Source organism: Taurulus bubalis, assembly GCF_910589615.1.
Source record: "Taurulus bubalis genome assembly, chromosome: 6".
Taxonomy (NCBI): Eukaryota; Metazoa; Chordata; class Actinopteri; order Perciformes; family Cottidae; genus Taurulus; species Taurulus bubalis.
Window position 1 is genome coordinate 22135911 of NC_136594.1, and position 24513 is coordinate 22160423.

The 24513-nt window shown below is 44.2% G+C and overlaps 1 protein-coding gene across 1 annotated transcript in view; it reads right to left on the reverse strand.

Annotated features, from left to right (window-relative positions):
- The window catches only part of LOC306737699 (alpha-1,6-mannosylglycoprotein 6-beta-N-acetylglucosaminyltransferase B-like), a gene marked incomplete at both ends in the record, with an annotated part of 101478 nt that extends 77351 nt beyond the window's left edge, over positions 1-24127 (reverse strand). Inside the window, 2 exons of the mRNA XM_079219460.1 lie at positions 19614-19726; positions 24060-24127. Of these exons, the coding sequence (XP_079075586.1) occupies positions 19614-19726; positions 24060-24127 (181 nt within the window). The remainder of the gene's footprint in view (positions 1-19613; positions 19727-24059) is intronic.
- Between the last annotated feature and the right edge of the window lie 386 nt (positions 24128-24513).

Sequence of the window (24513 nt, forward strand, 5' to 3'; positions counted from 1 at the left end):
CGCTTTTCTAGTCTTCTGACCACTCAAGGCATTTCACACCACACATCATCATTCACTTATCCCATTCATACACTGATGGCCGGGACTACCATGCAAGGTGCCACCTGCCCATCAGGACTCTGACTAATCATTCATACCAATTGCTCCTGCAGGAACCGGCTGCGGGAGCAATTTGGGGTAAAGTGTCTTGCCCAAGGACACATTGGGATGGAGTGTCATTTGTTTATGTGGAAGGAAACATCAGGTTCGGCTTCAACATTGCTTTCCTACATTTTTGTATTTAAACTGCAACAAATATATACAAATACATAGACATACATCTACTGAGTTGTTCCTTTTTCATTTAAATAGTAAATTGTACACCATCAACTAGGTGAATTAAGACAAACTGCTAATTTACTGTCTTTAGCCGAAAGGTTCATTTACAGTCTATGCAGTTCAGACTGCACACACGCGCTCCAGGCCCTGGTGTGAGTGTGTGTGTGTGTGTGTGTGTGTTTGTGTGTGTGTGTGTGTGTGGGGGGGGGGGGGCAAAATTAAGAAACCAGACAAATGAGTGTTGTAAATGTTTCAATTCCGATTTGATGCATCAGCTGATCGGTTCTTCCGACCGTCCTTCATAGAGATAACTTAGAACGGCTATCAGCAGATAACGATGCGCCTAAAATTAGATACACTGCTTCGAAATGCGACGCCAAAGCCCATTGAGTCAGTGGAGCGCTGGAGTTGAAGGAAGGCGCACCACTGTCCTTCACGTCATTTCACGTTTTTATTGTTCTTAAACATGGTTAGTTACTGGTTATTGGGTGGCGAGTAATCAAAAGCAAAATGAACCAAAACTAACATCCCCAGAATAAATCCAAAGTGCTTCTTATTCACGACTTCATACTTTCCTCTTTGATGCCCCCCTCTCCCTATTCTGCCTAAATCTCATCTGATAGTCCCTCCCTGTTTCCCTCTCAGGACCTATAAGTGTTTGTCTCTATAATTCAGCCCTCAGCACATGAATTAGCATCTGTCAAGGCTTTGCTCCGTGCCGAGAGCTTTGGCAGAAGCTGCTGTTGTTTTTTCTTCTTCTGTTTTGCTCCATGGCACACTTCAGCACTCTGGCACATTCAGTCATCCCGTTCGTTACTCTGACTCCCAGGTAATGAAGCGGAGGACCGGTGAAACCGTGTGTGAGAGGAAAGACATACCACTGTTGGAGCCAGAGTGGACATCTGGCCTTGTGATACCGGGAGACTGAACAGCTGGGTGGACAGTGTTGGGTGGACAGAGCAAAAGGTGTTTATCTGGAGGCTTTTAGCCAATGGCGACAAACTATGCCACGTGTTCTATGGAGCCAAAATAGAAAATGAACAACGCGCTTTTTGAGGGACACAGTTGTTGGCTCTAATGTAGGGGGGGAGAAGTTGACTGCACATTATTCCATACTTAGTTTGACTCGCTCAGACTGGGAAAATTCGATTTCGCTACATCCCAAGAAATGATTTGTGGCTATCATACATTTTGTGGGACTGCAAGCTGCTTCTCTGCAGCTCCTAAAAAAAAGGGGGATAAACAACAGTATTTTGCTGAAACAGCCGTCGACGCTTTTTGCAAGTGCACACTCCCAAACTTTCAGTCGCTGATGGAATTTTAAAGCAGCAAATGTTGTTTCCACCCCCTGGATGAGTGCAGCAGAAAACAGAGGGAATTGTTTAAAATTTCAGGAAACGCTGCCGCTGCAGCAGCTCTTCTCAAAGCTGCACTAAATAATGAAACACTTTTATTATGATTTTATGTATGAATGATTTCCCACCTTATTATGACATAAAATGGTACATATCCAAGCAAGGTTGCAAAGTCTCTGTACCATATAACCTTTTTTTCTATTTTGCAGGTGGGTTGCTAACAAAGCCGATGGTGTTTCTATGTCGGTAACAACTGAGGAATTTTTCCCCAAATGACTTCAGATTAGCTTTGTTTTTGTATTGTAATGAACGACTTTAATCTTTATTTTTAACTTAATTTGTCGGTTAACGCGACCCACAGTTCTGTTCATGACCAACCGCTCACGCTTGCAGCAAAGTTAAAACCGGCCGCTCCAGCAGGATTTGTGTTGGGTCCCACGGGATCCCAATCCCAATGCAGCCCTCTACTCTGTTGTGTAATCTGGAGCCGGCTGCCACAGCTGCTTACTCTGTCTCCGTCTAACGAGGATAAAACCTCCGATTCTGAACATTGAAGACAATGCAGAAGTGTAAAATGTTGTTAAATATAGTCTATATACATAGTATAGAAGTCTATGAGAAAATGACTCTACTTCTCATGATTCATTACATTAGCAAGCATATTAAACATGAATTTATGGTCTCAATCTCTGGTTTCAATTCTTTTTCAATGCAGCATGATGTTCATTTCATAAATGATGGTCCCACTTAGAGATAAATAGACTATAAAGCTGAGTATGCTTTTGTGTTTGGCTCCCTTGTCATTGACAGGTTGGTACCGTCCGTGTTCTCGTCTTACAACTTGAATTCTTTCAGAGTTTGTTTTCAGTTCATGAAGGTTAATTATAACCTTAATGTAAATGTCTTACTCAGACCTCAGCTGTACTTAGCTCCACACTCTTGTGTCAGCGACGGGCAAACAAAATGCCGAACTCGAGGCTTCAAACCAGCATTCCACAGAACCAATTGGTGACATCACTCAAATATGTCCACCGACATACAGTGTGTGTCCAGCTCACTCACTGAAACATGCATTGTTGTGGAAAAATCGTATTAGACATGAAGGAATTTGTCCTTCACACTTTGCGTGATATAAGTGAGGAGACTCGAAGTAGAGATAAGATCCAACTGCAGCTCCAACAGTCTGGACCAAGACTTACAGAAACAACAAGTTGAACCAGATTCTGAATGACGCACTGCATAAGTCTGGGTGAAGGTTTTTGGTAAATCTCGGTCCGTAAAGGCCTAAAGCTTCTGTAATCAGATTTGCGTTGCAGTAAACAAGCTTATTCTTGCATTCGTCTCAGTAAAGACTGACCTGATGTACACCTTTTTGTACGCCACACACAAACACACCCACACACACAAATCAAAAAATACTAAAGCACAGACTCTGATCCGTCTCCCTCACAGCTTAATCTGACACCGGCGTCAGCTTCAATGAGCCTCTGTGTGCAGCTGAGGCTCTGCGGTGTCTGCCTAAATGCATTATCTTTCAGATACCTGAGACGCTGCTGTGTTTCATTCTGCTGATGCCGACGCAGAGATGAGACGTTAGTTATCGAAGAGGGAGATTTGGAACAAAGTGTGTGTCGACAGCACCGCGGTCCGCTGAAAGGTTCTAATGGGGAATCATTACAGGTGGCCCGGCGGAAACACGCCCACGCAAAAAGCCACACTCACATTCGCACGGGGGCGCAACACACACAAATCACAACACCAGGCATGCAAAGAACACGCTAATTAAATCCCACAGGATGGCTAATTAATAATTTACAAATTCCCCTGTGCTGAGGATGTTGTTCTTATGAAATATTGATGATAGCGACTAGACGGTTCCCAAGTATGTTTGTGTTCTTCCTTCGTGTGCGAATGGTTGATAAATATACAATTGTTTCAGCAGTTCTTTGTGTGGCATATTTGTATAATCTGCAACACATACCCTATATGCAAAGTTTGTTCCTCTTAAAGCTGATATCTTATTTACATACAAAATATGTAAATGGTAATCTGCTTGCTTGAGTGCTGTTAAAGACTGACGCACTTTTTGACAATGCCAATAAAGACTCTTTGAAGAACAGCCGTCAAACACAAAGTGATATTTAACGTAAGTCAGTGCGATGTTACTTTTATGTCACAAAATCGTTGCTGCTTCTTTGGACTGCAATCTCAAGACTTTGATCAAAAGAAGAAGAAAAAAGGTGATGAAATCCATTTCCTGGTTGGTCTAGGACTTTTCATTTTTATTCATTTGCGGTGCATAATGCATAATGCGCCACCTCTCTGACAGTGCCCGTGCACAAAGCCGCCTCAGGAGACTTACGCTGTGCCCTTTCGGCCCCGGACCCCCATGGATGGCAACGGAGAACTTGACTTGGCATGACAAGACTCGTGAAGAACTCAGCCGGACATTTCCCCGTACTCGGCAGAGATGGACGTATCTTTCAGTTCAATCAAAGTCCAATTTTTATTTTATTTTGTTATTCTACAACATTGTTGTTTGTATTATAATTGAGTAAAAAATGCATTCTCCCAAAGTATTTTGTTTGCATATTTGAAATCCTGAGGGGGTTTAAAAACAAAACAAAACAAAACAATATAACTTAATTCTTACCCGACGAACGAATTATATGAATAGTGGAACATTTAGATCCATCTCTCTCTAGTTGCAGACTGCTGGATGTAACATGACCACAGTGCACTGGAGAAATGCCCGTAGCTTAAGTGTGACAGAACAACCGTTGAAATATTGGCATTGATTCCTTCCACACCCCCACCTTTGTCCCGCAAATGATGATGCGTGGTCGCTTGGACACGCACAACACAGCTTAACCTAAACAGATTTGGTCTGGTCGCTGACAGCCGTGACACTTATTGCTCTGGTAACGATGGTCAGATATCGATTTTTTTTTCCAGCTGCAGATGGCAAACGGCAGACGTTTAGTATAAAAAGGTAAAGCCGGCTGGGCCTTCCCAGCGTGTGTTTTTTTCTACTCAACGGGGACACAAGAAAATAAGACCCAAGTCAGGGAAACACATGAAACAAACTAAAATCCATGAGAAGTGGACGCTGTAGTTAGTGTTCCAGAAACCATGTTGAAACATTAGAGACATAAAGGACATCCAGCGCAGGACAATGTAACGCGCCTGTGTTTTACATGGCAGATGGGAGCAGAGACAGTACCCACGTATATACAGTACATAGATAATGTGGCGAGAAGACAAAGAAAGGGACTTGTGTATACTTAGAGGAACAGAACGGGGGTTGGTTACGCATAAACAGATATATAATTTACGCAATCTCACAGGGTCATATAAGAAGATACACTAATTGCTCTACAGCTGGGTGCATTTAAATCTAGAAGTAAAGTACATTTAATTGCTGTGAACATCATCTTTTTTTTTTTTTTAATAGATGTGAATGCGGCATGGATTTTATTTGCAGAAAGCTGTGCTGAGGGGCTCGAGGCAATTTCCTCCATCGACTTGCTAAACTGTCTGAGCTCAGCTGCTTCAAAAGCTTGTGGGTATAGTCAGCCATATGTGTGTGTGTGTGTGTCTGGGTGAGAGAGTGGGGGGTTGGTGCGTATGCGTACGCCGTCGTCCCATGTATGCTGGGAAACCGTCAGACTACTTGTTTGTGTGTGTAAATAATCCACAGCATGGACTGCAGATTCACCGGTATTCCCGGAGTCGTACACGTTTCATTTTTCTCAGACTGATAGCTTGATGGAAGCCACAGAGACTGACGGCGCCTTGAGCGGAGTCCATTAAGGAAATGAGAGCGATCAATCAAAACGGATTAATCCAACTTGATCACCCCGAGGCAGATAGAGAAATTTAAATCTGGACCAACACGCCCACATGTCAGCGGGGACAAATACGACGTGTCGGCACCACGCAATGGTGCACAATGAAGTCATTTTGAGAATTTCAGAAAAATAAAGACAAAAGCAAGAACAATTTTTCCACGCTTTGCTTCTATGTAACTCAACTTGTGCTTGAAGTGAACAGCATTGAACTCACGCTAGCATTTGTAAATCCCAGGGAAGCGGCTGTACCTCTCCACCCTGACTGTGAGGGGAGTGCTTCTGACAAGGAAAAATGGTTGCGCTTGTTAAAGCCATTTCCGTTGAAACGTGATGCATTTCTCAGCAGACAAATCTGCTGAATGTTACGTGACAAAAGCAAAGAATGAGAGATTTGGGAAAAGCTTTTTTTCGAAATTGCTTTTTTTTCTTCCTGTTGTGCTTTTATTTACTGAGAAATGGATGGGCCCTATCATCCGAGTTGACAGGTAATGCCATTTTAACTTTCCCAGAGAGAGGAAGAGCCCAAGGCTCGGCGCTGCAGCACACACACTACCAGATCAGCTCAGTAAGCTGCTGAAAAGATGCTTGAGTGAAAGAAAGCCGTCAGCAGGCGGAACCGCGTCGAGGTAAATCATTGAAGTGCTTCTTTCCATTCAATTCGTGGGCCACGAAAAACAAGACAATGTGAGGCTTCATGCACAGTTGCATGTACTACACACACACACACACACACACACACACACACACACACACACACACACACACACACAGAATATGTATTCTATACATTTCTATGAACACATCCATTAATTACTGTCTCACAATCTGGAACATCCAGTGCCAAGAAGATAATACACAGTAATTCACGTATTTCTCAGACTAATGCTCCATTCACACCAAAAGAGTTGCTAAATATTCCCGCGAGTAGATTACATGTAAAGTCAATGCACAGCTGGAATGGTTGTGAAAAAGCAAATTTTTCGCCGGGCGGCGCAAATGAGGCGAAAAAGCGTTGAGAAAATGTGCTTTTTCTGGTGGTAGTTTGAGTTATTTAATTCTTATTCTTTTGGGTCTGAAACCCCCAACAATATCGCAAATGTAAATAATACAGTTGGTCTAAATTATACAGTGTTTACCTTAATTATTGAAGTGACATTATCTATTATGGAGGTATTCCATAATAGTAGCAAGTGGTTTGATACATTTACATTTATTCCTATTTCTGTAACGTCTGGTCAAGTGAAGACAGAGGTTATAAAGAGGAAAAACTGCTAAATGTATCTTCTTCTCCTCTTTCAACTATTCATCAAAAACCAAACAACTTCATCTCACAGAGGTGAAAACAGAAATCGGTTATTGGACACGGATGCTGATAAGGCAACCATTAGAGAGAGCTTTTGGGAGTGTTTGTGTGTGACAAGACCGGCGGCAAACATCCACCGCTTCCTGACGTTATCGCGCACTGCTGACAGATGTGCAACATAACGGCTATTATCATTGCTGCTGGTGTGATTATTGGGAGCACAGGAGAGCTTGACACGTCGGTGTGTGTGTGTGTGTGTGTGTGTGTGTGTGTGTGTGTGTGTGTGTGTGTGTGTGTGAGAGAGAGAGGGAGGGAAGTGAAGGGGAGAAAAGAGAGATGCAGTGAAGGTGACCGTAATTTTAACTGACTGCGTGACGAGTGCGCAAAACACTGTGTTTATGCATTTGTGTTCTCAGCACACATGCATCTTAATTTAGCTCTGCGCCCATGTGTATCCCCTCTTTCAAAGTGAAAACCTCTCAACCCTCGGCAGTCACTCCCCACTTCTTTCACCTCAGAACAGACAGTTCATTTCTCCAAGTACCTTCACACACACACACGTATGCACGCAAACACACACCCAGATGAGGTTACGTCCACCTGTCTGGTGCTAGGAGAGACTCACTGGAGACTCACCAACATTATGTTTAGATGTCGTGGCAAAAAAAAAAAATCATGTCAGTTGCCAAGTAGGACTGTTCTGTTACATTGGCAACCCATGCAGATAATTATTCTTTATGTCCCTGCGTGTCAAAATCCCAAACCCGCTGACAAACGTTACATTTTGTGCTCTAGTGACAAACTAGAATCACCGCCTCACTGTTGTCAAGTTGCAGTTTCCATCCATGTCTGTTCAAAATGTCATCACTCCATTGTTATATTAGGAGATTATGTAAAATCGTAAGTAATGGCCAAGAAAAAAGGTCACAGTGACCTTTTTCTTAACCTTTGACCACTAAGCGGACGTTTGTGCCAAATTTGAACAAATTGGCTCGGGGCCTTCTTGAGGTATCGCGTTCACCAGACAACCTAAAGAGCACAATGGCTCTGGCGACGGAGAGGGAACCTTAAAAAACAAGACGGAGAAAAGGAAAGCGACATATTGGCGTGGCAGGATGAAAAGAGAGCGGCACTTTCAATGCAGCAAAGGATGCATATTAAAAAGGAGTGTATTGCACGGTGAAAACAGAGCAGAGATGAACTCGTACTTATTACATGGATCTCTCTCATTGCTTTCGGTACTGCATCTCTGTTGCCCAGAGAGACGTGTCACTTTCTCCTTGCAGCGCTTCCTGAAATAGCACCAGGGGCCCTCCCAGGCATTGTGCTGCTACGTAAGCGCCGCAGCCGACAAAGCCCTTGACAAACAGCGCATACATAGGTACGATATCTGGGATGTAGTGTGCCGCAAATCTATAACTAGCGTTGGCAACTTGAATAATTGATTGTACCTTAGAGTGTGGCATGTCTTTTTCATGTGTCGTCCTGTGACAAGGACAATAGTATGCATGAATGAGTCCACTCAGTTTCATGTTCGAGTTTGTTTCCCTCATGTCCCATTTTCTCAAATATTTATCAAATATAAATAGTTCAGATATTGCTGAAATATTCAAACAACGTACCGTTACAACTGTTAAACTAACTGTAGTGATTAATGCCATGTATTACTAATGCTACTGTTCAATAAAACGTCCCATTGAATCTATTGTGATAAACTGAATGTTGCCACTGTCCATGCATGGCAGTGCTCTAAGCGCTGTTAATTTTTTTCTGTCAAAGAAAAATTTCCAACGCTCCCTCATTCCATCATGTGGTATTGACCGAAACATTGAGAGCCTTAGCTGAAAGAGCTAAGATTTTGTCATGAAAGGCAATCTTCCTTTGTGTATTGTCCAACAGATAGGAGACTGTGTAAAAAGGAAGACACTTGATACACAACGTGCCGCGGCCCTGTCGGCTCCAGTGTCATGGCCATGGTCACCTTTATTTACAGTATGCATTGTAATATCACAAGACAAAAACAGCGATAATTTGTCCACACATAACATTGATGCCGTCGGCATCTTATTATGTTGTGAGTGGCTCTGTGCATATATCCATCTGTCAAAGCATCTCGCGAAAGATCATTTTAGATCTTTCTCAGCTGCTGGAGCGACAACACAAAGAAAAGAAAAGAAGGACTGGCTCTCCCAAATTGTCTGAAACGAAGCTTCATTATTTAGAGTCAAATCTGTCACTATTATGATATTAAAATGACTCAAAAAGCTTTATTTCTTCACCTTTTCATCACCCTCCCAGTACTCTTTGTGTTAAATAAATGAATTCCCCTGCATGATTATTACTGTCACTTTTCAGACAAAAGGCAGGAGTGTATTATTTTTTTCTGTCTGTGGAAGAACTGTCCATCTGCATTCAACACAGGTACGCAGGTGAGAGCAGGAAAAAAGGGGGCAAAGGATTATGCAAAAGCGAGCTGAGGAAACAAAGAAATAGCTACATATATTATTTGTCAATTACCGGACATCTCTAAGGTAACGAAATGAGAAGCAGAAAGAGAAGGGGCGAGATGTAGGGAAAGAGGAAGCTCGAGGAAAGCAATAATCTCGCGTCATGCTTGGTGTGCTTTTATCACCTTATCAGCCCACACCAGTGAAGGAACCAAACAAATACAGCTGCCTTTTTTTGTGTCAACACAGACATAATACAACCGGTAGTCTTCCCAAAATTGTCAAGCAACACGGGCCGCGACGTCGTAAAACACCATTAGTGTATATCTGCGAAAAAGGAAGCGCAGGCATGCTGGAGTGTGACGCTATCAGGACCGGAGAAAATAACCAGCTTGTGGCAGAAGAAGTGATGAGCTAGCGACCTGTAGACAAAGCTTGATGCAGGCTGGGTAATTGAGACGGCATATTGCTGCGGAGTAACCTTCCCAGAGACATAACCATAACATAATGTGCAGTGGAGAAATTTCTCATTTACGGCCGGGTAATGGCACTTAGGTCAGAACAATGGCCCCCTCTTCTTGGAAATTGGATAGGCCTTCTCATTATTCTGTATTGGTATTAGGAATGTACTAAGGATGGAATAACACAGTGAATGGCCTGAGGTTTGCACAGAGGGGACACAAAGTTGGGGAGTTATAAATGTCATAAAAGTACAATAGTACAATTTGTAAAATAGATACAGGACTTCACCATGTGGATGAAACAAAGGAAGAGGCATGCGAAGTGGACAGCCTGAACTGGTTCAAACGCACCAATAGTTTGATCACTTTTTGTGCATCTACGCAGATATGGACTTTAAAGACAAACTGAAAACGGTAGTGAATGTTAGCAAATGTCCATTCTTCAGTTTTCTTTTCATTTCTCGTTTGTTTGTTTCCCATTCAGGGGATCGTATCTTCAGCACCGGAGTGCTCAGTGCCCAGCAGAGGTGTCTTAGGTTCGGGCCTTAGCGTTCGCAGGTGGGAAGCTGGTGAGGGATCATCATGTCCCAACAGTAGTGTCTCTTGGCGGTTGGTCTCTCCATATTCTCGGTTGGTCTCTCCATATTCTCTCCATATTCACCCCTCTCCAAGCCAAGTGTTAAAGTATACAGCAAAGCGGCAACAAACGGAGGGCTGTGCGATTTTACGTTCCAGTCCCTCGGGTCTACACCACAATTGCACTATTGAAGGAAAAAATGGTTGGGGTTGAAAAATTGACCCGTCAGAAAGATTACCATAGTGTGCTGCTGCCCCATCTAAACTGTTCAATATGCATGTGTTTCTATGGAGCCTGAACGCTTCCAATGACTACCAAATACAGCCTCAACATGATTCATCAGCATCCTTTGACCACATTCCTACTTATCCTTCGACACTAAATCACTACACGTACAGCTACACACTCATTGTTCCTTACCCGTTTTCTAACCAAAGCCTAACCAGAGCCTAATCCAACCGTGCGTGCTTGTGTTGTTTTTTCTACTTCCCTAAAAACGTGTGGATGCCTTTCTTATGTCTCTGGGTCTGATTAATGCTCAGATTTGCTTAGCTCAGTCTATGGATGTGGACAAAGTAGCGTCAAAATGATCGAGGATATAAAGAGGCAGATCCACTTCCTGTCTGATGATATACAATGGGTACTCACTGGCACATGAATTTGATAAAACTTTTGGTAAAACCAGAAAATAAACGAAGCATATATAGCTAAAAGTTGGGTATTTAGTATAACATGCAAGCCTAGCTAATGCTTCATCCTCAATCATGTCTAATCTTTCATCTGAGCCAGGTGGCCAAATCAGGTAAGCTGGAATTAAATGTGAACAGAGAAACATGATCTTTTTATTACATATTCCACACATAAACGCAATAAAGATTTCCAGAACTGTTAGTGCCACCATATTATGCAAAGTATTCCCATGCACACTTATGCCTCTGGAGCAATTCTTGGGTTGGTACAGATTTTTATTATATATTAAATGTATTGTATCGAAAATCTGAGCAAAATAACACACTAAGATATCAAGACCTTCAGTAAACACCAGAGCTGTGCTTTGGTATTTAACACCTTTAACATTTGGACGTTTCTGCAAGAATTGCATTCTATAGCAATTGAATGGCGAGCACTTCTGTTTTAGAAACCGCTGAGAAACTACCTCAATGTCAATATACCTAGGAAAGCTTTGTTGGTTTTAAAGTTACATGAGGCTGGTATTATCCCAGAGGTCACAGGTTGTTTTATACAGTGACATTGAGTTTCAAAAAATGTCCTCACTAACATCAGACTAACATCATCACACATGAATATCATTGGGCCTATTAAATCCACAAGAGTCTCAGCTTTCCAGTAAAACCAAATTCATGCAGTTCCAAGACTGTTTAGGGATCCTGTAGGGAGAATTATGCAAACACACCATTTTTAGAATAGGAATAAATAACATACATACAGACCTGCATGTTTTTTGCCCAAAACTGCATGAGATTAGCATAAGGTGGCATAAAGTGGGCATGTTTATAAAGGGGGGACTCTTGGATACCCATAGAACCTATTTACGTTTCATATATTGTGAGGTGAGGCATCAACTTTTCCCTTTTGCCAACATGTTGCCCAACGTTGGAGCGGTACTTTCCCCCCTTGTCGCTACACACAGCGTCTTAAAGACAGGAATGTTGACCTGGATTGATGGCGATGCAGCAGGTCGTAAGATCTTCCTGTTCCCTTTTATCTTTCTATACTTGGTCCGGAATTCACAAATGCACCCTCTCAAACAGAAAGACACACATACATTCCCAAACCATTTTATATTTTTGGCACTGAGTTGATGGTGTTATCCAGTGAGAGTCAGAAACCCATACCCCTCCCACACAGAGTCCATTCAAACTCCCCAGGCTATGAGTGCACTGATAAAGTGTGCTCCCCGACCAACTCCCCTGCTGCACCTAGCACCAGCAACATGCAGAAGATTGTCATGCCAGATTTGTTCGACATGAAGCGATGGGAAGGAAACATAACTGCAGGGAATGTGTGAGAGAGATGAGCATCCAGAGTAAAAAAAACATGAAAGGGGACCACAGAGCGGGGCCGTCTCGTGTGCTCAACCGGTAGCAGCTCTTGCATACTGATGCATTGAAATATATACACACGTTATCATAATCAAAGAAATGCATATGCACTTAAGCTGCCGTTTCTAGTTAGTGAGTATTTCTCTCGGTCGAGGTCCTCTTAGGACACGTGTCGAAATGTCTTTTGGGAACGTGACACATTGGCGAGTCTTTTTCTGACTGATGGCGTGGAAACGTTCAGACACACGCCACAGAGCTGAGTTTAATGCGAGTCAAACAAACATTAGTCTCGGCCCCTGCTTGGATCGCAGCGCATCAGCGTTTCCAAACAGAGTGCTCCTCGTGGCGATCTTCTATTTCATAAATCGCTTTCTTTGATTGACAGTAATCTCGGCCATAAAACCTACAGAGATGAGAGAACGGCAACATTTTAAACGAAGCCCAAAAATATTAAAAGATATCGTCTCTCCCAGCAGGGAGCAACCTAGACAGCGAGAAAGCCCCGGGTCTTTCAGCTAGAACAAACACGAGTGAGAAACAAGCTTTGGGTGAAGGGACTGTCATGGGTCCTTGTTAATGTAATAAACTGCAGAGTATAAACAAGCTCCATGGGGAGGCCTTTGATCAAGCTAACATCTCTCTCTTATGTCTGAAGTTTTTGAATCTAGAGAGGAAGAAAAATGTGGTTATATGAATTGTTATCCCGCTTTTTCATCATTCTCCTTCTTGAGCAATGCAACCTCTAGAAATCTCATTCTCTCCCTTAATCACAGATGCACACACACACACACACACACACACACACACACACACACACACACGAATGCACACAATCTCCATTCTACTTCCACCTCCGTCTTCCTCCCCCACTTTCTCATTTTCACTATTGAGACCGTACCTCTCCATCTCCGGCTCGCGGCTCTTGATGAGTTTGTGAGTCACTGAGGAGAGACGGGGATTTCAGAAGCAACCCGGCACTCTGCACCTCCTGTGGAAGCTGGTGCTGGTAATCCACAGAGCCGAGAGGTGGCGACGAAATCCCGCTAATACCCAAACAATCGCAACTCCCATTATAGTGACAAAGCCCTACACAAATTTGCCTGTTATTGTATGCGAGCAGCAGGCTAATATCTGTGTAAAAATGACAAAGGCATGATGCCAGATGAAATCCTGTGAATTTGATTTGGTCGACATGTGTTCCTGGTGGCTCCGTTGCCAACACATCACACATGATGATTGGTCTTACACGACAGCTGCTGACATCATCAGACATCCTCAACTCGGGATATAGAAAGCCCCATTATATAATGACATGTAAAGACAGTGATATTTTTGAGATAATAGAAATGGACAGTAGTGACCAAAGCAGCCTTTACTATCCAAAGATTTATTTTTCGCCCTATTTTCTAGGAGTTTGGAAACGCTCCCGAGGACGGTTACGTTTTTACTAACGAACGTCTCACTAGTTCATGAGCTGCCACACAACTAGCAGCAGCAGTAGTTGGTCTATTTACTTTGCTCAGTTTGCTGCAGCAGTAGAGAAATAGCTCTTTTTTGCTCATCTCCAGTGTGTCACTTTTCAGCAAATGCTGTGTGGAAGAGTCTTTCCACGTACATTTTTTTTGTCATTTGCTAATTTTTCAACATACAGGTAAGCCAACATCGTTGGCAGTAAAAGCAAATGAATACGTCCATGCAGAATTAAACTCTATTTTTCTCTGTGACTTTTCTTTTTTTGGATTCATCGATTGATAGTTTTAGGTCACACTTGTGTATGAAAATACTGAAAAATCCCTTAATTCAGTTATCACCAAGGACTGATCTTTTTAAGTAACTCACCTTTCCCACTATTGCAATGGAGCGTTTTCATTTCGAGGTTATGTTTGAGAGGGAGCCCGAAGGCAACGGACAAAGCACCAGCCTCTCCCAGCTGGCTGTGTAGTGATAAAGTCACTTCTTCTTACTTGGGAATAAAGCTTTTACACATACATAATAAATGGCATGAGTTGGAAAATCATCCTGAACCTGTTATACTACTGCTTAAATAAGAGAACTGCGGGGCTGAACAATTTTAGACTACGAATAAGAGGCCTGATTATTTAATCTTCGAATTAAACTTCCATAACTTTCTATAGAACACACACACATTTAATAAGATAAAGCGTTAGCAGTATATCTGTTATTGACCCTTTGCGAAGTACCACCCCCGAATGCAGACTAGCCAATCATGGCGTAGCATTAGCAAGGTCCAACACCGATCCAGCTCTGCTCCATAGACTCTCTATGCAGTTGTTTAATATTCCTTGTATTTTCAGGCTGGTTTTGTGGATTTCAAGCTCGTCATGGTTAAACTAGTTGGATGGAGATATAGTCACTGATATATGGTTTCTGAAAAACCTCTTGAGCTAACAATAGCACACACTAGCATATCCATAACTTGCTTTAGCACTTCTATGCTATGATAGCTACTGAAGGTATACTGAATGTATATGCATGCTGCTAATTATTATTATTGTCACAGTCATTAAAGGCCTTCCACGCTTTACAGGAACGGTGCTGTTCATTGCCGTCTGTCTCGATCGCCAGGTGATGTCATATTCATTCAGGGAGGGCAGTTAGTGACAGTGTGGGCTCCATGGAAGGTCTGACAGCTTGACGGAGAAGTAGCGGAGGACAGGGCTTAGCAAAGGGTCAATTATTGATAACAGCTGCATGGTTGATCATAAGGACCAATCAGTATTCTGATATCGTACTCTTGAAACCTGTTAATGCAATGCTACTGATGACAGCTCTGCACTGCGGATGCTTACGACAACGTTATCTTGACAGACTGCTTCACAGCCCTGAAGCTTGAAGACATCAATCAAGAGCTATTTTAAGGGGATAAGCTTTAAACAATTGTATTATGTGCCAAAAACTTCACTTAAATATTCAGACAACTCTACCTGCTACAGTAGCTATCGCTCTGAACCTAACCTAACGCGAAGCATCCCTGAGATGTTTTACTGAGACACAGGCATGCAGAGAGCGCATGAACGGCAAACTCACAGAACATTCATCTTCTACAAGTGAATAATTTCACCACCAGCAATTCGTCATCATTGGCGATAGGCGGTGTGAATCTTCACTGGCCTCATGATTCGATTATGAATCACCTGTCAATGAACCTAGACTCATCTCGATGTCGCACCCTCAGTTTTCTATATTGCTGCCAATCTTTCATCGATACAAGCAGTCAGATGAATCTGAACTACCTTTTTAATTAGGAAATGTTTTCAAAAGTAAAAGTCAGAGGGCAACAATCTGACATACAGAGCTGCAGCTTTTCAATACCAGTATCCATGTGAGTCACTGCAGTACTTGCACATGACCAAAACAAAAACGTAAACCCTCCTGCAGTGCATTACCAGTGTGCTGTAATCCCCAAAACTAAGGTTTTCACACAGCAGCTCCAAGATGGGCACTTCCTGGACGCCTATGGCCTTTCACACTGTATAAATTTGCCGAGCCGCTAACGGACTTATCTTTACTCATAGCTCTTCTACCCTTGCTTTGGTTTGAGTCACTGCACCTCCCGACAGGGCTAACAGCACCACGGGTTGAATTACGGCCTCCATTTCAGCCCAACACTGTTGAAACAGAGCAGCTACGAGAGCAACAAGTCAGCGGACTGCCTCTCAGCAGCGCTGTGGACAAGGGGTGCGCTTAAGCTCCGCCCTCTGTGGAACACTGATCAGAGGAGAGAGAGAGAGCGAGAAAGAGAGAGAGAGAGAGAGAAAGAGAGAGAGAGAGGGAGGCAAAAAGAAGTGAAGACGCTGAGCTGACATGAAAGCAAACTCATGATTATGTTCCGTCACTGCGATGCAGAATCGTTCACGGCCACATCGTGACCAGAATTGAGAAATGTCAATTATTAGTCGATGAAACCATCAATCACCGGATTACATTTTCACTCGTTGTTAAGACGCTGTTAAGTATGTAAATCGTACTTAATATTGTGGGTCTTGCGATAAAAAAAAAGGACCTTTGCAAACAAGAGTCCAATATAAACACAATTAATTGTTTAACCAGAAATGTCTTGGCAGCTGTCTAATGGTCACAAACATGGTGATGATAAAGCTGAATTCTGCCTGCGGAATTTTATTACATTTTTTTATATCCCCATTTATCAGCTCAGTGCAATGTCTTCAAGGCCAATAAAAATGACCACGGATAAAGTCACGACACAATAAAGTAGCCGTGCTACAGAAGCCCAAATTGTTAGAATTTGGCAACGGTCACATGGAAGGTCAGCCAGATTTGACATGTAGTTAATGAAACACGGGACTGGAACTGTGTGTGTGTGTGTGTGTGTGTGTGTTTTCGTGTGCATGTGTGTGTGTGTGTGTGTGCGTGTGTGTGTGTGTGTGTGCCTGTGGCTGCTGCTCTGCAGGTGGTGACTGGAGGCTTAATGAAAGGGCGAGTTGTTTCGCAGGACTGATTTGCACAGAGCAGATGGATCGGTCTCTCAGCCTCTCTGGTCTCAATCTTGTCCCACATTGCTGCTGTCGCCCCATTTAACAGGCAATTTCCTGCCAGCTCATCACAAACACACACACACACAAAAGGAGAAAGCAGCAAAAACTGTGAGAGGTGGTCGACCACAGAGGCGTAAATGGAGGGTGAAAACAGTGGGGCATGCACAAACAAATGTGCCCTGGCACACCCGGTGGTGACGGCAATACAAGCGTCTTTTTGTGCACAGACGAGCACAAAAGTATTTAGGCGCATAAAAGGGACACACACAAACACACGCACACACACACACACACACACACACACACACACAGTTAAATCCTCTGGGGAAACACCAGTGGACACTATGCAGTTTTTTAATGAGCTCGCGCCAGATGTCTTCCCAGGCTGCGGTGCATGACTAGTTGATTAATCAAGTACATTTTACTGAGAAACAGCGACACATACACACTAATCCTAATTTATCACACAAACACAGTAATCTCAATTTTTCACAAACACAGTAATCCCAAATGACCCCCCATCTCTGTCACACACACACACACTGCGCCTGATTTTATAATACGCTCCTCCATCTACGCATCCAGTTAAGTCTGCTTTATTTCAGTTTTCCATCTCCACAGGTCCATCATGACACCTGGCTGATTCACACTTGTAGTAGCACTTGATCCGTGTTTCACGCGCTCTCACACCCACGCACGGCGACACACCAGCGTGCCTCAGCACACAACGTGCACACAGGAAAACACACACAGGATTTCTTATGATAGCAGCGCCGAGTGGCCGGCCTCGACAAAATGGCCTCTGACTTTCAACCTCCGGCACCCTGTGCTGCAGTGGCACTCTTTTATCCGCTCTGCCTCGCCACTGGCAGTCAGCCTTCACACAGGGGAGGGCGGAGGGGGGGTCAAGTGACGTCGCCGGCCGGCCCACGTGTTAATGTCATCTCACTGGTGAGATATGGCCTCGCTGGAGGCACAGGCTTCAGCGTCCATGCGGCACATTTACGGCAATGCTGAGAAGCATCTTGACTTTGCAAAAACACAAGGCTTCACTCGCAGGTTATTGTCATGTTTTAATTTTGCTCTCAATTTATTTTTTGCATGCAAAGTCACATTCCGCTCTCACCAATCTGTGCCTTCTCACGTCTCAACACGGAGGCTGTTTAACGCTAAATTAAGTTATTATTATTCACTTAAGTGCAGGAGCAAGATGACGCCTCGCCCTCATTCAATTTCCTGCGCCATATCTACGTCGTTGTGTCCGACCCCTTTCTCTCCGGCTTGTCTTCGGTTCTCTCTCTCCCACATGCTGTTCCTCCTCCTCTCTCAAGACAGGAACCACAGGGGGAGGGGTGTTGATGAAGCCGAAGCTCAGCCCGAGTCTCACTCCCTGGGTTCATCGACGCTTCCAGGCCCAGCATTGATCCCAATTCAACCCTCCGTTGGAGCCCACCCACTAACGCCTCCCCGCTGTCATCCCCCCATTCCAGATCTTCATTCAATACTTCAACGTGCCGCTTGCCAGTGGCTAATGTAAGCCTTTTATACTCAACTAAACCACCGGCTCAAGATGATTGTCGGCAAATGTAGAGACATTCAGTGTGTCATACCACTTGTGGTTGCAGCAAAAAGGTTATATATGCTCGCTTTAATGGGCTTCCCGTGATGGAGAGTCTGGCGGAGGATCCTGAGAGGGAGCAGGGGAGCTGTGAAATGCAGTTTCGACCCGTTCCTTTTAAAGTCATCAAAGATCTAAAAAGTGATGTTTGCCATCGTTCTAGCTTCATGATGTAATGTAGGTTAATTCTGCTGTAGGTTGTGCACAAGCTGCAAAGTGCATTTCACCATATACACACATTATACTGTATATACTGTAGTATGTATGTATATATATATATATATATATATATATATATATATATATATATATACATATTAGTGTAGTATATAGTGTGTATGAGTGTATTACATAATATATAGTGTAGTAGTGTAGTATATATGTAATATATATAGTATGTACACACACACACACATATATATGTATATATACATATATATATATATACATATATATATATATATATATATATATATATATATATATATATATATATATATATATATGTGTGTGTGTGTGTGTGTGTGTGTGTGTGTGTGTGTGTGTGTGGCTGATGCACACAGCCCCTGCGAATACTGTTGCTGTCGTCAGGTGCAGAATCCCTGAAAGTAGTGAGGGTGAACCGGCCCCGCTGTCACTGCCGGGGGTCGGACCAATAACTTTCAAGCTACTGGCTGGGCGTCTCTACCTCACCTTCCACCCAGCATATCAATCTTTCTGTCCAGGCGCCTTGATTTATCTCTCACCACTTGACCACTACTATATAGCAAAAGCAGCTTTTCTGCTGAGGGTTACGTGAATGAAATTTACTGGTCGCGCTGCTTCCGCAATGCAATTTACATTTACTCGGCGGCTCCTTCGCCTCGTCCCGCCTTCCCCGGCCTGTTTTATGTTTCCAGTGACAGGTGGTTTAGCTTTGACAAAGTGGCAAACGGCAGTGAAGTGCCAGCAGGGCCACGAGAGTTATAGCACAGTCATATGCAGGGACATCAGAGCATTTCAACTCAGTGGAGGAACTGTTTACACCAAATCACACACACACACACACACACACACACACACACACACACACACACACACACACACACAGAACACGTCAGTACCTTCTGTGCGGATGGTGAAGGGGGAGTCCCCCAGTCGCTTGGCTGAGAACTGCCCCCCCAGAGAGGTCATTAGAAAGCACAGGCTGAAGAAGCCTATTCCCACCACGAATATCCTGCAATACAGGGGGGGAGGAGAGAGGGAATAGATGAAAAAGGAGTTGAGACAGATAGCTACATTTACAGGGAAGGGCAGGTAAATAGATATTTTCCGACAAGGCGTCAGGAAATATGAAGCTGAGGAGAGAGAGGGCAGGGGGGAGGAAAAAAAACAGTGGATGAAGAGCGAGAAGCCAAAAGAGGAATGAAGGCAGAGGAAGAAGTCGACAACCGTGGAGGACAGGTCCGCGGGAAAGAATGATTGGCGGCGAGAGGCAAAACAGGGGAGGTAAAATAGAGATGGAAAGTCGAAGGGGTGAGGGGAAAATGTGGGGAGGAGAGAGAAGAGACGTGGAGAGAGTCGGGAAACAGCAGGCGGCACATCCAGAAGGCTGGAGCACAAACAGAGCAGCGATCGCACACGGACACGTAGACATTCGAGGCCAAAGGGCACGCGCAACATTTTCGCCGCCGTTCACGTCATCGGTTGCCGTACATCTCTCAGCCGACTGCCAAAACGAGGGTGAGCGGTTTGTCCCCGAGTGGAGGCACAATGCGATTATTTATGTAACATCAGAGGCGCGCAGAGGGGACAGGACCAGGCAAAAGAGGAGGGACAGAAGACACACATTGAAGCATCTCAGGGGACAGAAGGAGTGTAAAGAGAGCTAGAATGGCAATTGAAGTCTCGGAGCAAAGAAAATGAAATAAACAAAGTGATGAGCTGCAGGAAGCAAATGTCCGCACTGAGTGACTTAAATAAGAGGTTGGAGACTAAATTCGTTACGTTTAAAAAGGAAAATATCTGGTAAACTTTGTGGCAGAGATGTGATATTTGAGACGCCACCGTGCCTCAGAAGGAATAAAAAAGAAAAAGAAAAGCGACTCTGTATGGATTCTCCCTTGTTAGACAGCCATGAGAGAATCAGATATTTCACTTAAAAGAGCTGAAAATCAGGTCTTTTGTATTGGTGTAAAAAAATAAAATAAATCCTGCCCTAGTTAAGCTACTCGGTTCGCTGAATATGGATCAGAGGTTATCTTATAATGCCGAGACTCTTTGGGGAAGCAGAGAGGCAAAGCTGTCTGTGATCCTCATCCACTGGACAAAATACCAGTCAGCCTCCGTGACTAACAAGTCCCACTTTAAAAATGCTTGCTGCTCTGCTGCTAACAGAGCATCCTTGGAAGACTTCGGGGAAGTATTGCAGTTCAAATGGAGATTTATACGAGAAAAAGAAACCTAAATGTCCTCATCTTGTACATTTATTTGGTTAAATGCATTGTTATTTTTCTCCAAATTGTATACATGGCTCCTATAATAAACAAGCAGTTAAAAACTGTATCCAGCATATGAAGAATGTAGCTGAAGCAACAGTTTGGTAGTAATGTGAAAAGATACCAAAGCTGCTTCTGTGACATAATTAATCACAATTCACTTCATAATTTAAGGCCAACTTTGCACCTGTGACCTTTAAATTCATAACTTCTGGCCTCAGAGGTTGGAAAAATTGAATGTTAACCGAACAAATGAATGCATTATTCATAACTGTTGCTTTCTCTTCAAAGCCAGGCGGGGGCTGTTTGCCTTAATGCGCCGGGCCCCACTGTGGAACCCGACGGCGCTTCCTGAAATGGTAAGTGGCTCCAGTCACGCAAAGTTCCCGAACGAAAGACCTTAATATTGATGAGGCCGTACGAAACGAGTTGCCGTCGATGGCGCCTGGAAGGGCGGCCACTTAAAAGTACATTTCGGCGGAGTCATCGGGATTGACCCAACGGGATCGGGATGATGCTGAATAATCCGTTAAGTATAGAGGTTTGGCAAGCTCCCCGGGTGACTTAATACTCCAAGACAAAGCCGATCTTGTCCCGGGTCGTATAACATGCGGGCTTCAAGGACAGACAGTGGGAGCACAGGAACATATTGACGGAATATAATCATCATAATCATCATCATCACCATCACCGTCATCATCATCGAGGCTCTTATCTAATGGGTTGCATCAAACATGATTACAGCTATGCAGTCGTTCCAGTTAAATTGGTCATTTATCCTCGTTTTTCACACGTTTCGGAAGCTGAGTGATCAGATTAGTTGTCTTTTTTTCTTTTTGGCACATCTAATGAATTACAGTTATGAAAGACAAACCTTTTTTTTCGTATGAATACATACTGTAGGCAAGTGGAAATATACATGACCCTCAGTTCTGATAATCAACCTAATTTGCTGCTGGGAGAAACCGATAATTAGGCAGCACTCATGGTGAGAACAGTGATTATTGATTTACGGTGAAAACATGGGGATGTTATGGTCACGCCGTGGATTTTACATCAACATCCCAGCACCTACGCAGCTGGCACATTCACTATGCTCCTCATGTACCTCTCTGTCCCTTCCAGGACACTGTAATATTATGACATAATAAAACATTACCCCCTCCCATCTGTGAATCAGATGGGATCGGAATAGTTCAATCACTGTCAGCGGACCACAGAGCTGCGATACATTAACTTGCAGAGAATCCAATCCCAAACAATTATTACTCCGAAGGGGTTATTTGTCACGAATATGACGCCATGATCCAGAGATACTTATACCTGGATTACGCACTTACTATATACGACCATACGGTCAGCAAGCCAATAGGTGAAAGCTGAAAATCGGTGTTTACACATTACAACTGCACTTCACCTCACTGTTATCTTTACTCTCTGATCTACGGATTAATAATCCTGCGTGTGTTAGGAAGGCAACACAGTGATTGATGGGAAGAGAACGGAGGAGAGAGAAAAAGAAAGATACAAATATTCGGCTCATGTGGGTGTGCAGAAGCCGGTCCGACGGCGTCCGCGGGCGATCGTTTCCTCTCTTATCATTTAGCTGTTTTCTCAAAGTGGCGTTCGGTGGGTGATATGAGAGGATTAGGCCCCGGTCCTGCCTGACGAGTCCTTAATTAACAGGCTTAAAGTACATGCTCTGCTCCCCGTAATTGGATCAGAAGGAAAGATCCGCTATCAGCTAATTGGCTTCCTCTCTCACACACACACACACACACACACACACACACACACACACACACACACACACACACACACACACACACACACACACACACACACACACACACATAGACTCGTCAGATTCGGCCTCCAGGTGTATACGTGCAGATGGGTTTGAAGCGCGAGGAGCACCGCCAGGCGTGGTGGAGAGGATATTAGTCGTGGTGGGTTCTCCAAGAAAAGTCTTCCTGGCACACAAACTATATCCTAAGATCAGTGATCCCAGATCCCAGGAGGGCCAACCTGGTGGCTCAGGCCCCTTTTCACTCCCTCTCAACCCTGTGCCTTTCTATCAAATGAAGCAGAAATACATTTTATGTATCCATCTTTACTGCCTGGAAGTCTGTCTAGTGACGCCCCAGTCATCTAAGACGCTTACTCACAATAACCCCGGTTCCAGTCTGGCTAGGCAACTTTGTACATAAAAAAAAAAAACGCAAAACGTCACCAAATAATCTGCAATTCACAGTGAGATGACTGAAACTTCCTATCCCACTGGGGGACGAGCGGCCCATTATGATGCACACACAAATTACCTGTGACAAGCGCTCACTGCCCGTGTCTGCCAAGGCCAGCGCGGGCCTCGTCTCAAAGGATGCTTAATTGAGTGTGTGTTGAATGAGCGCCTGATCTACTGAGAGGCAGCAGGTGAAGTAAATCAGTGCGGCATGAATGTGATGAATCAACCGGCTCTGTCGCTGGACGGCTGTACCCACCGGAGGGGGATCCGCTTCAGCTTTTAGGGGACCACTGACAGACAGCTGTGACGTTATCACCTCCAACTCCCAGAATGAAGAAATTGAGGAGTGAATTCAAAGCCTGCCCTTATTCCACATAGCTCTCAGGGCACATAAAAGGAAGCAGGTTGGCACAGCATGGCTCAATGGAGCGTGTACGTTGTTACACGCTGTGAAAGTGGTGTACATGTGTCACAGTTTCCTTTACATCTTCCCAAACAAAGCCCAGATAATGGAGCTACCCATGCGGGGAGAAACTAAGTTAGAGCTCGCCTGGCTGCTATACGGGCTTTCTTACAGTGGCTCTCTCACGGTTTATCATCCAAGTGGTGTCCCTTTATCCATGTGGATCTTAATCCAATTCATCCGAGAGAAACATCTGCTGTGTCCGCGCGTGCGTGTGCTGCACGCGCGCATATGCCTGCGTTTAGGTGCGCGCGGGCACACATGATGCACACGATGCGGATGGACACATTTTAAACCGATACGACCCGAGCACGGTGGAAACCGGGCATGAGGGACATGACGGCGGCGGCTCTTTGTCTCTTACCTGAACGGTTTGAACGTCACTAGACATCTTCTGACCATAATTCTGCCGTCGGTGCAGCCAATAGTCATTTTCCAAAACGGGCGACCCCTGACATGGCGGCTAACCCCCCAGCGTGGGACTCGACGTGACCGAACATCTTCATCCGCGTCCCATCCAGCGGTGCGCAGCGGCGGACAAGTCGCTGGTTTTGAACGGACAGCGCGAGCGCTTGTTTACTCCTCCCGGTGGAAAATGGTGGAAAGTTTCATTCAGCAAGTCTCCTCCGCCGTGTTTGAAAAGGACATTTAGAGCTTTTATTCCGTCGTCAGGCAAACACTCTGGAGCTGAGGTGAAGACGCGCGCGGGTCGTGTCGACCGTCGGGAGTCATTATCCGTTGTGAGTTTCTTTGTGAGGTTACCTCTGGGTAAAAGTGTGTGTGCGCGCGCGCGTGTGTGCGTGTGTGTGGATGTCGGC